The sequence below is a fragment of the Rattus norvegicus genome, chromosome X (assembly GCF_036323735.1).
Source record: "Rattus norvegicus strain BN/NHsdMcwi chromosome X, GRCr8, whole genome shotgun sequence".
Lineage (NCBI taxonomy): Eukaryota > Metazoa > Chordata > Mammalia > Rodentia > Muridae > Rattus > Rattus norvegicus.
The window spans coordinates 16,446,795-16,461,274 of record NC_086039.1 but is presented as its reverse complement, the minus strand read 5'-3'; the positions used below and the strand labels follow the sequence as shown (position 1 = coordinate 16,461,274).

Sequence of the window (14,480 nt, the reverse complement as noted above, 5' to 3'; positions counted from 1 at the left end):
ACAGAGATTATAAGTGAAAGCTACCGTGGGCTTCTCTAAATGCCCTAATGCTACAAAGAATAAATAAAAAGAGAAAAATATATTTTAATACATTTCATTTAATTCAAAATATCCCAAGTACCATCATTTCAATGTGCCGTCAGTGTGAAAAAATAGACTCATTTGTATTCACTTGTGTGACATATGTTCATAATCTGGTGTGAACCTTTTGCTTAGAAGCGTTTTAATTCCATGTGTATTTTAATTCCGTGTGTTTCATGATAACACCACTCCTGGCTGTTACACTGGGGGTAGACATCATGATTTTACTTACTAGCATTAAATGCTGAGGTATTTTAATATGCAGTGAACTTCTTCTTCTTGGAAACATGTTTATGTTATTAAGACCAGAGAAAATGCTGTTTCTCAGGTAACAAAGATTCTGCCTTAGAGAATCAGAACAGTAATTCCCACTTTGTGTTGCCTGCTAGCCTTTGTTCAAGCAGTTTCTTGTTGCTGTTGGTGAGGGGTTTTATTTACAGTCCTTGGCCTCGGGATAACGAACAGGTCCTGGAAATGCTCCCCGACTCCCAATTGGAAATAAATATTCAATGTTGAACCCATTCAAAGGGTTAATTTCGGGGCTGGAGCAGAGGCTCAGCAGTTAAGAGCAACCATTGCATCTGCAAAGACCCCATTTCAACTCTCAGCAGCCACACAGTGGCTCAAACACATCTACAACTGCAGTCCCATGGGATGCAAGTCCCTTTTCTGAACAAGGTAGACATCAGGCATTCGTGTGGCATACACATATGCATGCAGGGAAACATGTATACACCTGAAATAAGCAATTCTTTACGTCTTTTAAAAGGAGACCCTCAGTTTGTTTATGGTGGATTATGTGGATGGATTCCTGTATATTGAACCATCCCTGCATCCCTGGGATGAAGCCTACTTCCTCAGCTGGATGGTGTTTTTTATGTGGTCTTGGATTCAGTTTGCAAGTGTTTTATTGAGTAATATTGCATCAACGTGTATAAGAGAAATTGGCCCGCGGTCCTCTTTCTTCGTTGCGGCTTCATGTTTTGTAGGTGTCAGGGTGACTGTGGCCTCCTTGAATCTGTTTGGCAGTGTTCCTTCTGTTTCTCTTTTCTGGAATAGTTTGAGGAGTCTGTCATTACCTCTTCTTCGAAAGTCTGTTAGAAACCTGTGCTAAAACCATCTGACCCAGGGCTCTTTTTTTGGGGGGTGGGAGTTGGGAGACTTTTAATGACTGCTTTATTTCCTTAGGGGTCCTTATACAACTATTCAGATAGCTTACCTGATCTTGATTTACCTTTCATTAGTGGTCTCTGTCCAGAATAATCATCCATTTCATTTAGATTGTCCAATTTTGTGGAGTATGGGATTTTTTTGAAATAAGACCTAATGATATTTTGAATTTATTTTTTTAAATTTTATTTATTTATTTATTTATTTATTTATTTATTTATTTATTTATTTATTTATTTATTTTAACTTGAGTATTTCTTATTTACATTTCAAGTGTTATTCCCTTTCCCGGTTTACGGGCCAACATCCCCCTAATCTTTCCCCCTCCCCTTCTTTATGGGTGTTCCCCCCCATCCTCCCCTCATTGCCGCCCACCCCCAACAATCACGTTCAGTCTTAGCAGGACCCAGGGCTTCCCCTTACACTGGTGCTCTTACTAGGATACTCATTGCTACCTATGAGGTCAGAGTCCAGGGTCAGTCCATGTATAGTCTTTAGGTAGTGGCTTAGTCCTCGAAGCTCTGGTTGGTTGGCATTGTTGTTCACATGGGGTCTCAAGCCCCTTCAAGCTCTTCCAGTTCTTTCTCTGATTCCTTCAATAGGGGACCTATTCTCAGTTCAGTGGTTTGCTGCTGGCATTCGCCTCTGTATTTGTTGTATTCTTGCTGTGTCTCTCAGGAGAGATCTACATGCGGTTCCTGTCTGCCTGCACTTCTTTGCTTCATCCATCTTGTCTAATTGGGTGGCTGTATATGTATGGGCCACATGTGGGGCAGGCTCTGAATGGGTGTCCCTTCTGTGTCTGTTTTAATCTTTGCCTCTCTATTTCCTGCCAAGGGTATTCTTGTTCCCTTTTTAAAGAAGGAGTGAAACATTCACATTTTGATCATCCGTCTTGAGTTTCATGTGTTCTAGGCATCTAGGGTAATTCAAGCATTTGCGCTAATAGCCACTTATCAATGAATGCATACCATGTGTGTTTCTCTGTGATTGGGTTACCTCACTCAGGATGATATTTTCCAGTTCCAACCATTTGCCTACGAATTTCATAAAGTCATTGTTTTTGATAGCTGAGTAATATTCCATTGTGTAGATGTACCACATTTTCTGTATCCAATCCTTTGTTGAAGGGCATCTGGGTTCTTTCCAGCTTCTGGCTATTATAAATAAGGCTGCTATGAACATAGTGGAGCCCCATTTTTTAATAGCGTTATTTGTTTCCCTGCAGTCTAACTTCTTGAGTTCTTTGTATATTTTGGATATAAGGCCTCTATCTGTTGTAGGATTGGTAAAGATCTTTTCCAAATCTGTTGGTTGCCGTTTTGTCCTAACCACAGTGTCCTTTGCCTTACAGAAGCTTTGCAGTTTTATGAGATCCCATTTGTCGATTCTTGATCTTAGAGCATAAGCCATTGGTGTTTTGTTCAGGAAATTGTCTCCAGTGCCCATGTGTTCCAGATGCTTCCCTAGTTTTTCTTCTATTAGTTTGAGTGTATCTGGTTTGATGTGGAGGTCCTTGGTCCACTTGGATTTAAGCTTTGTACAGGGTGATAAGCATGGATCGATCTGCATTCTTCTACATGTTGCCCTCCAGTTGAACCAGCACCATTTGCTGAAAATGCTATCTTTTTTCCATTGGATGGTTTTGGCTCCTTTGTCAAAAATCAAGTGCCCATAGGTGTGTGGGTTCATTTCTGGGTCTTCAATTCTATTCCACTGTTCTATCTGTCTGTCTCTGTACCAATATCATGTAGTTTTTATCACTATTGCTCTGTAATAATGCTTGAGTTCAGGGATAGTGATTCCCCCTGAAGTCCTTTTATTGTTGAGGATAGTTTTAGCTATCCTGGGTTTTTTGTTATACCAGATGAATTTGCAAATTGTTTTGTCTAACTCTTTGAAGAATTGGATTGGTATTTTGATGGGGATTGCATTGAATCTGTAGATCGCTTTTGGTAAAATGGCCATTTTTACTATATTAATCCTGCCAATCCATGAGCATGGGAGATCTTTCCATCTTCTGAGGTCTTCTTCAATTTCTTTCTTCAGAGTCTTGAAGTTCTTATTGTACAAATCTTTTACTTGCTTTGGTTAAAGTCACACCGAGGTACTTTATATTATTTGGGTCTATTATGAAGGGTGTCGTTTCCCTAATTTCTTTCTCGGCTTGTTTCTCTTTTGTGTAGAGGAAGGCTACTAATTTATTTGAGTTAATTTTATACCCAGCCACTTTGCTGAAGTTGTTTATCAGCTTTAGTAGTTCTCTGGTGGAACTTTTGGGATCACTTAAATATACTATCATATCATCTGCAAATAGTGATATTTTGACTTCGTCTTTTCCGATCTGTATCCCCTTGATCTCCTTTTGTTGTCTGATTGCTCTGGCTAGAACTTCAAGAACTATATTGAATAAGTAAGGAGAGAGTGGACAGCCTTGGCTAGTCCCTCATTTTAGTGGGATTGCTTCAAGTTTCTCTCCATTTAGTTTAATGTTAGCAACTGGTTTGCTGTATATGGCTTTTACTATGTTCAGGTATGGGCCTTGAATTCCTATTCTTTCCAGGACTTTTATCATGAAGGGGTGTTGAATTTTGTCAAATGCTTTCTCAGCATCTAATGAAATGATCATATGGTTTTGTTCTTTCATTTTTTTTATATAATGGATCACGTTGATGGTTTTCCGTATATTAAACCATCCCTGCATGCCTGGGATGAAGCCTACTTGATCATGGTGGATGATTGTTTTGATGTGCTCTTGGATTCGGTTTGCCAGAATTTTATTGAGTATTTTTGTGTCGATATTCATAAGGGAAATTGGTCTGAAGTTCTCTTTCTTTGTTGACTCTTTGTGTGGTTTAGGTATAAGAGTAATTGTGGCTTCATAGAAGGAATTCGGGAGTGATCCATCTGTTTCAATTTTGTGGAATAGTTTGGATAATATTGGTATGAGGTCTTCTATGAAGGTCTGATAGAATTCTGCACTAAACCCGTCTGGACCTGGGCTCTTTTTGGTTGGGAGACCTTTAATGACTGCTTCTATTTCCTTAGGAGTTATGGGGTTGTTTAACTGGTTTATCTGTTCCTGATTTAACTTCGGTACCTGGTATCTGTCTAGGAAATTGTTTCCTGCAGATTTTCAAGTTTTGTTGAATATAGGCTTTTATAGTAAGATCTGATGATTTTTTGAATTTCATCTGATTCTGTAGTTATGTCTCCCTTTTTATTTCTGATTTTGTTAATTTGGATACACTCTCTGTGTCCTCTCGTTAGTCTGGCTAAGGGTTTATCTATCTTGTTGATTTTCTCAAAGAACCAACTTTTGGTTCTGTTGATTCTTTCTATGGTCCTTTTTGTTTCTGCTTGGTTGATTTCGGCTCTGAGTTAGATTATTTCCTGCCTTCTACTCCTCCTGGGTGTATTTACTTCTTTTTGTTCTAGAGCTTTTAGGTGTGCTGTCAAGCTGGTGACATATGCTCTTTCCTGTTTCTTTCTGTAGGCAGTCAGACGTATGAGTTTTCCTCTTAGCACAGCTTTCATTGTGTGCCATAAGTTTGGGTATGTTGTACCTTCATTTTCATTAAATTGTAAAAAGTCTTTAATTTCTTTCTTTATTTCTTCCTTGACCAGGTTATCGTTGAGTAGAGCATTGTTCAACTTCCACGTATATGTAGGCGTTCTTCCCTTATTTTTATTGAAGACCACCTTTAGGCTGTGGTGGTCTGATAGCACGCATGGGATTATTTCTATCTTTCTGTACCTGTTGAGGCCCGTTTTTTGACTAATTATATGGTCAGTTTTGGAGAAAGTACCATGAGGTGTTGAGAAGAATGTATATCCTTTTGCTTTAGGATAGAATGTTCTATAAATATCTGTTAAGTCCATTTGGTTCATGACTTCTCTTTGTCTACGTCTCTGTTTAATTTCTGTTTTCATGATCTGTCCATTGTTGAGAGTGGGGTGTTGAAATCTCCTACTATTATTGCATGAGGTGCAATGTGTGTTTTGAGCTTTAGTAAGGTTTCTTTTACATATGTAGGTGCCCTTGTATTCGGGGCATAGATATTTAGGATTGAACGTTCATCTTGGTGGATTTTTCCTTTGATGAATATGAAGTGTCCTTCCTTATCTTTTTTATGACTTTTAGTTGAAAACTGATTTTATCTGATATTAAAATGGCTACTCCAGTTTGCTTCTTCCGACCATTTGCTTGGAAAATTGTTTTCCAGCCTTTCACTCTGAGGTAGTGTCTGTCTTTGTCTCTGAGGTGTGTTTCCTGTAGGCAGCAGAATGCAGGGTCCTCATTGCGTATCCAGTTTGTTAATCTATGTCTTTTTATTGGGCAGTTGAGGACATTGATGTTGAGAGATATTAAGGAATAGTGATTATTGCTTCCTGTTATATTCATATTTGGATATGAGGTTATGTTTGTGTGCTTTTCTTCTCTTTGTTATGTTGCGAAGATGATTAATTTCTTGCTTCTTCTAGGCTGTAGCTTGCCTCCTTATGTTGGGCTTTACCATTTATTATCCTTTGTGTCGCTGGATTTGTCGAAAGATATTGTGTAAATTTGGTTTTGTCATGGAATATCTTGGTTTCTCCATCTATGTTAATTGAGAGTTTTGCTGGATACAGTAACCTGGGCTGGCATTTGTGTTCTCTTAGGGTCTATATGACATCGAAGCAGGACCTTCTGGCTTTCATAGTCTCTGACGAAAAGTCTGGTGTGATTCTGGTAGGTCTGCCTTTATTTGTTACTTGACCTTTTTCCCTTATTGCTTTTAATATTCTTTCTTTGTTTTTTGCATTTAGTGTTTTGACTATTATGTGTCGGGAGGTGTTTCTTTTCTGGTCCAATCTATTTGGAGTTCTGTAGGCTTCTTGTATGCCTATGGGTATCTCTTTTTTTAGGTTAGGGAAGTTTTCTTCTATGATTTTGTTGAAGATATTTACTGGTCCTTTGAGCTGGGAGTCTTCACTCTCTTCTATACCTATTATCCTTAGGTTTGATCTTCTCATTGAGTCCTGGATTTCCTGTATGTTTTGGACCAGTAGCTTTTTCCGCTTTACATTATCTTTGACAGTTGAGTCGATGATTTCTATGGAATCTTCTGATCCTGAGATTCTCTCTTCTATCTCTTGTATTCTGTTGGTGAAGCTTGTATCTACGGCTCCTTGTCTCTTCTTTTGGTTTTCTATATCCAGGGTTGTTTCCATGTGTTCTTTCTTGATTACTTATGTTTCCATTTTTAATTCCTTCAACTGTTTGATTGTGTTTTCCTGGAATTCTTTCAGGGATTTTTGCGATTCCTCTCTGTAGGCTTCTACTTGTTTATTAATGTTTTCCTGTGTTTCTCTAAGGGAGTTCTTCACGTCTTTCTTGAAGTCCTCCAGCATCATGATCAAATATGATTTTGAAACTAGATCTTGCTTTTCTGGTGTGTTTGGATATTCCGTGTTTGCTTTGGTGGAAGAATTGGGCTCCGATGATGCCATGTAGTCTTGGTTTCTGTTGCTTGGGCTACATGTTCTTTTTTATATCTATTTAAAACTTTGAACAGGAATATAGTTTATTTGTAAAAAAACTACTATATTTTTAGGAACAAGAGATGGAATAAAATATATTTTTATGGAATACTTGAAATCATCTAATTTGGCATATCTATCTTCTAAAGGCAAAACTGGCAGGTGATTTTTTTTCATTAAATTAATTTAAAAATTTGGGGCATTGTCCTATGCAAGTGATTTTCACAATTTTGAGTGTTTTATCTTTAGAGTTTAACTGTTGTTTCAGTTTGCTGCTCTGTTGTGAAATAGGAAGAGGAAAAGCTAGAGTCAGAGCCCCACCCAAGGGCACGCATCTATCTTACTTTACTTGCTATTTTTGGGATAACACCATGACTAAAAAGGAAAAGATTTATTTCAGCTTAAACTTTCAGGTCACAGCCCACCACTGAAGGAAGTGTGGACAGGAACTCAAAGCAGGAACCTGGATGTGGGAACCTAAGCAGAGAACCTGGAGAAGCACTGCTTGCTGCCTTGCTCTTGGTGGCCTGCCTACCCTCTTTGCTTATATTCCCAGAGACTACCTGCCTTGGGGTGGCGCCACTCACAGAGAACTAGGCCATTCCATAGCAATCATTAATTAAAAAAGAAAATGCTTCTCAGACTTGAAGACAGGCCAAGCTGATGGAGGCCTTCAATTGAGGCTCCCTCTTCACAGGAAACTTTACCTTGTGTCAAATAGACAAAGGCTAACCAGCACAATAGCTTATATTATTTTCCTCTATCTCTTTTTTAAAATTGGGTAATTCTTATTTACATTTCAAATGATATTCCCTTTTCTGGTATCCTGTTCATAAGACTCCTAACCCCTCCTCCTCCCCTTCTATAAGGGTGGTCCCCTCTCCATCCACCCCGCCCTCTTACCGCTCCCCTGACAATCCCCTATACTGGGGGTTCAACCTTGACAGGACCAAAGGCTTCCCCTTCCATTGGTACCCAACAAGGCCATCCTCTGTTACATATGCAGCTGGAGCCCAGGGTCTGTCTATGTATAGTCTTTGGGTAGTGGTTTAGTCCCTGTAAGCTCTGATTGGTTGGCACTGTTGTTCTTATGGGGTTTGCAAGCCCCTTCAGCTCTTTCACTATTACCTCTAATTCCTCCAACGGGGTCCTGTTCTCAGTTCAGGGGTTTGCTGCTAGCATTTACCTCCACATATAGGCTTTTTTGAGCTTTTGGGCTAATATCCACTTATTAGTGAGTGTATACCATGTGTGTTTTTTCTGTGATTGGGTTACCTCACTCAGGATGATATTTTCTAGTTCCATCCATTTGCCTATGTATTTCATGAAGTCATTGTTTTTGATAGCTGAGTAGTACTCCATTGTGTAGATGTACCAGATTTTCTGTATCCATTCGTCTGTTGAAGGGCATCTGGGTTCTTTCCAGCTTCTGGCTATTATAAATAAGGCCAAATAGCTTATATTTTAAATTTAAATGAACAAAATCAGCTCTTCAGAAACATAAGGAGGGCCTGGAATATTTCCAAGTACTGCATATAGCATAAAACCATTTTATAGATAAAATAGTCCCTGAATTTTATAATAAATCATTACATCAAAAGAGAGTATCAATGTAACCTTTACATGTTCTTTATCCTTCTAGGTCAGACCCCCACCTTCTGACCTTGACTGTTGATTCTATTCCTTTGATGTCTGAGCTGCCTATGTATCTTCTGGAACCAAGGACATCACATTATTTTGAGCTTCCTATAAAACCATAGACAGGGGACAATAAGTATCCATTTCAGCACTGTATCATTCACTGGAATATTTTTCTTTATTGATGTCACATTTCCTAGGGTAAAAATTTGAAAAGTTGGGTACCTTTTCAAAATGAGTCCCTAAGTTAAACCAATATCATTATCTTTCCCTCCTTTCCCACTGCTGTGCTGGGTTCAATACAGAGAACTAACTCTCTCCACATATAGGCTTTTCATCTCCAAATCATCGTGTCTGAAATTGCATGTGTAGGGACTGTCGAGATGCTTCTATAAAACTTAGAAAGACCCAGTTCTGTACCCTTAAAATCCCACTTCATAAGGAAGTTGTAGAGGGTTTGTAATTTATGTCATTACTGTGTGTTAATGGACTGAGTTACTAGTGTCAGTTTTCATGTCCCTAACTTCACAGTGTTTAAGAACAACTTCTATAAAACCATGCAAGATTTGTATCCATTCCCCTACGAAACATACACACATGCAGCATAGTAGTGAGTGATATTTCCAATATAAAATTTAGAATATTTACAGTAAGGGAAAGAAAAAAATTGTCTTAGGATGCCCAGAACCAGGAACTTAAGTTCAGGATGGCATTTGATAAATTAGGTGATCGTAAAATGCAGAAACAGAGTAGTGTCAAGTGAAGTGAAGAATAAATCCAATCCACCAAGGTAAAGGTTAATGCCCATGTAGCTGCACAATACAGCTGGCATTCAGAGTTTCCAGGCTGTTCCAGGGAGCAAATGAAGCATCCATCCTCAATGTTACATCTGTGCTTTCAAAATTCCTGTAAAACCTAGGTGGCAAGGGTCTCATGGTTTCAGAGTTGATCTAGTGAGCAACAAATCTCCATCATCAATGACATGCAAGCAACAGGCTTTATCGCTCTCTGGGATAGAGAAAATTCTCAGGCAGAAACTATAGACCATTCGCTCAGCTTACACCAGGGAAGGGTAAAAATAATGTTTTTAGCTAGATTATTGTCACAAAATCATCTATATTATTATTGAAAATGTCATCTAATTGTGAAAAATAGTTGAGCCCTCTGGCAAGGCTAAGAGAAAAAACGAATTAGGACATTCTTCATAATAATTCTGTAAATGTTTTGTTTTCCATAGCCTTTCTCAATGGAGAAAAGGTCAACAAACTCACTGTAGAGTTTGACAACCAAATGCTCCCAAAATTCACAGTATCTTATAATAAAAATCTTCACACTGTACACTAATATCTTTGGAAGAGTTCCTCATCCCAACAAAAAAAAACATGAAACAAACCAGTTCCTTAGGTTGTGGCCTAGTTATAGACAGCAGACCATGCATTCAAGATTTTTGCAGCACACCTCCCTCCCCAAAACATGGTGTTTCTCTGTGAGGAGACCTGGAATACAACTTCATGAAACTGTAAGAACAAATGCCTAAGTTGCAATGAAGATCCAAGACCTAACATTTTTGTACTGGGCGATCAATAGTGGGGCTCATCCCTAGGATATTCGAATTTTCCTTTTCCCAGCAGATATTCATTGCCTGTAATTCTGTCTAGGAATAGGTCCCTGTGAATATTTTCCCTTCCATGGGAACATGTCCATGATATTACCATTGTCCTGGACTTGCTAATGCAGTCATTTGTCGGAGAGACTTTTTCACAGACTCCCTGGTGTTCTGCCTCTTTCTGCCCTCTCTTCCTCGATGTTCCCTGAGCCATAGATGCAGGAGTTGCGATGCAGATACAGGCACAGGGGCTGAGTCCCTCCTCATCTGTTGATATCTATATTGTGTCCAGTTCTGTTTTTCTATGATGGTCTCCATTTGCTAGAAAGAGGGGCTTCTTTGGTAAAGGGTGGTAGCTACATTTAGGTGTGTGTTTAAGGACAAAATTTAGACTATCGTGAGGAAGTATGTAGGACTCGTAAAGTGGAGGTAGTAGACTCTGTTCTAAGGCTCACAACTCTACTATCCCTGGGAAGTTGGTTAGATTTCCAGTACCATGTATGATTTTGCTCCTGTTGAGTGGGCTTTAAGTTAGTGAGAGAGCTGTTGGCTGACACAGAAGTGTGAGTGCCACCCATTGTAACTTTAGGTTTCTCTTGTCATGCTGGTAATTGCTGTGGTTAATGGGTTATTGCAGCTGGCTTGCTTCCCTCCCTTAGCACCTTGCATTGTATTTTCTAGAACCATGGAAGCCGGACTGCAGAAAAGAGGCTTTCTGGCTAGATCCAGGTCAAATCAAGAGTTGTGTATCCTAAGTGTGCCACTACAATAACAATAAGGGCTGTCTATAATCTATATTGTTTGGGGAAATCTCTTGGACTTAACTAAACAACTATTGTAAAGGAGGTTTCTATTGTCTACTTCTGGGGCTTTTGCTAATCTATCATTCTTGTGCGGTGCATTGCCAGCACAGTTGACTTAACACACACACACACACACACACACACACACACACACACACACACGCACTCATGCACTCACATGCACGCACGCACGCACTCAGGCACACATGCTCACGTGCACGCGCACGTGCGCGCACACGCACATATATTTTGTATTATTTTTATTAAATACAAGATAATATTTAATACACATTTTCATAGAAACATTCTTTAAAATATAGGTCAAGACATAGACAATCTGGAAGTCCACCAAAAATCCTGTCATAAATAAAGCACTTTTTTATTCATACTATGTAGAACAGAATGGAGAGACCACTGGTGGGGCACTCCCTTCCTTGTCATAGTAGAATCCAAGGTATTCAGGCAAGATCTCCTAGCAACTGACTGACCCCAATGAAACAAATCCCTGAGGCTGCGGTGGAGGCTGAAGCAGCAGCGGAGGCAGAGGCCGTGGCTCCACAGCCAGAAATACTATGGGAGACCACAGGCTGCCAGGGAGCCAGGCCCGTCGGACACTAAAGCCAACATCCCAGGACACTACTGTCAAGTCTATGTGGAAAGACTCTTCCAAGTGTTTTTCAAAGCACAAGAAAGAGCAACTGAGGTTGCCTACCTCCTTGGAGAACCAGCACCGATTCTATGGTAAGGAACGGTCAGATGACTTCAGGAAAGGCGGGACATCGAGTGAAGGGCTGACCCCACGCAGCACAGAGGGTATCTTTTTCCCAACAATTTCTCGTAGAGTATGTAGTCCCATCGCCAACAAGAATCAGCAAAAGTCAGCTGATGATTCAGGACTTTTATACCCGCTTTTGACAGTCCAGCCAACACGTAGAACTTTCTGGGATGACATAAATGCCCGCCACAATCAACAGCTGCTTGCTCCATGGCCTAGAGGAGAAGAAAATTCTGCAGACATATTAATTAAAATGCTGGAAACACCGAAACCTAACCGGATGCTGGAAAACAAGTGGCCGTATTGGGAAGATCACAGGGAAGCAACCAAGCAGCCCACCACCTCTGGCAACCAGTCTCAAGGAAAATTCGATCTGGAACATCACAAGCTTCCCTGGACATGTGAAGGCACTTGGCTCCACGATGGTAAATACAGAGGACAGGATATGCTTAGCTCTATTTATTATAAATATATATACAAAGGAGGAAATGACGAATGGGCCCAAACTTACAGAGATTCCATGCAGCATATTGACACAGGATATGAAGGCCAATCAAGCTATGAAGACTCACCGTGTGTCAGGAGAACTGATCTGTGTAATTTTGACATCAAGTATGGTAGGAAAATGAGCAATGGGAAGGACACATCATTATCTAAACAGGAGTCCAGCTTTGTTATAAAACTCCAAACCCCACCAGATCTTTGCAGAGTCAACAAACACAAAAGATATGAATCACCATTCCTGAAAAGCAACCAGTTGAAAACACTAGAAACAGAAGACTCTCTAACTGATTCCAATGAACTTGAACTTCAAGGTGAAAATGCTGGCAACACAGAGATCGCTGAGCAAGCCTATGAACCAACTGACTGGAAGTACTTTATAAGCAAGGAAGACACCACACCAAGCACCCTTGAACAGATGTTTATGAAGAAGGGATGGGGTTATGAATGTTCTACTCCAACATCAAAAATGTTTAGGGATTATTATTGGATCATGGATTCAGATGATGATGATGATGATGATGATGATGATGATGATGATGATGAAGAGGAGAAGGAGAAATTGAAGGAAGAGCAGACAGAAAAGAAGTAGACTTTCTAATCATAACTCATTTGGCTATATCCAGTTCTCTTTTTACTCATCAATCAAGGTATACATCATGAACTAATTCTCACTGAACTTCTGCCTTGCCTTCACATAATACATTACTTTATCAGCTATGAGATGAATATTCACACATACTTTTTTGACATTATTGTTGCATTGAAGTACTACATCATTACATTAAACAATATAAGACTGCATAAGACCATGAACAAAAAGCTAATATTAGGAAGATCCCGGATGACATTAACAGTGTGAGAAGGCTATCAAAACACCACAATTGGAAGAATAAAAGGAGACTTGTGCAGCTCTCTGTGGATGAAAACTTAATTAAATAACTAGCGATTGTTTTGTCAACTGAAACTTGAAATCAATAGCTAAATAAATGTGAATTCATCTTCTGTAACAGTCACTGTGATTTCAATTTCAATTTCATTTTGGTGCTTACAACATTAATTTTCACTTGTTTGTATAGAACAGTCACAAGACAATGGCTATTTTAATTTATTCCTTTTGTGCATGTTCAGTGAGAACAGTTAAGATTTAATATTTTCACAGTTAGAACCTTATCACACATGAGACTTGCAAATATTGTGATCTCATAGTGCCTTTTATTATTTTGTTTCTTTTCCCTGCAGAAAATGTCATGTTGGAATATCTCCCCATCCTTCTTTTGCATTCAGGCTGTTTTTTTAATATCACATCCCAAAAGTTAATTCTCATGCAAATATCTAAAGTCTGTTAGGTTCTCAGCAACTAGAATATGCAGAGAACATGATGGACACTCAAATAGTTGGTAAAAGAATTGAGAAATGGAATACATTTTAAAATATGATTTATTTTTATTCTAGAACATTCCCCCCACATGTTAAAAATTCACACATTTCTATGGTCCTCTCCACCTTTCATAAACATTGTGAAGTTGTCCCTGCCACTGGTGACTTCCCCCCACCCCACGAAGTCCTTTTTCTGGTTAAATATTATCGACAGTTCTATTGCATGCTTTTGTCATCATTTTTCTTAACCACATATGTCTTGGAAAGTCTATATGATGTAGATCATACAGTGTGTCAATCTTCCTCTTTTTCCCATGGCATTCTTGATACATACCCCTCCATCTTTAACATAAGAAATGAAATATTTGAATGCAAACTTGAGTGAATTTATCTTGGATGTAAAATTTCAGAAAGTCTAACAGAAATTAGAAATATGTCAACATGCCAAAGTTTACTGGATATTCAACAGGTGGCAAAGGTGATTTAAGTCTCTGACCTCCCCAACACATAATCAAAATGACAATTTGTCTCTGGTTGCAAAACTTCATTCAGTGTTATCCAGGTGTCAGCAAAAGGCACCAATTTTCCATTTTAGCTTTGTGGCCATGTACTTCATGGGGTCAGTTTCCTCATATATGCAAAGGAAACCATGCCATTAAACTTAAAGACAATTTGATGGGAATAATGGAACTATTTTCTAGAATTGCTTATGGCCACAGGTAGCACACAATTGATACTAAGCATTTATTTGTAAAAGAGTGTATTCATAAAAGGCAGATGGGTGCTGCAATGATCCAAAGATAAAAGGAAGGTTTTCATGATATGAGACTCTTTGTGTGAGTCCCGTATTCTATCATACTCAATGTTAACTATTACTAAAAATCAAGAAAAAAATTATGTGCGGATTGGAGGGTTGGCTTAATGGTTAAAAGCATTGGCTGCTCTTCCAGAGGACCTGAGTTCAATTCTCAGCACCAACATGGCAGCTCACAACTGTCTATAA

The 14,480-nt window shown here is 39.1% G+C and overlaps 1 protein-coding gene across 1 annotated transcript; it reads left to right on the top strand.

Annotated features, from left to right (window-relative positions):
* Positions 1–11,296: 11,296 nt before the first annotated feature.
* LOC102552474 (protein FAM47E-like) lies at positions 11,297–13,107 on the top strand. The gene has a single exon (XM_006256744.5). The coding sequence runs from the start codon at positions 11,394–11,396 to the stop codon at positions 12,687–12,689; it is 1,296 nt and encodes a 431-aa protein (XP_006256806.1). The 5' UTR covers positions 11,297–11,393; the 3' UTR covers positions 12,690–13,107.
* The last annotated feature ends 1,373 nt before the right edge of the window (positions 13,108–14,480 follow it).

Bases quoted from the DNA above. Each gene is read 5' to 3' on its own strand.
- LOC102552474 (XM_006256744.5), top strand. From the start codon at position 11,394: ATGGGAGACCACAGGCTGCCAGGGAGCCAGGCCCGTCGGACACTAAAG.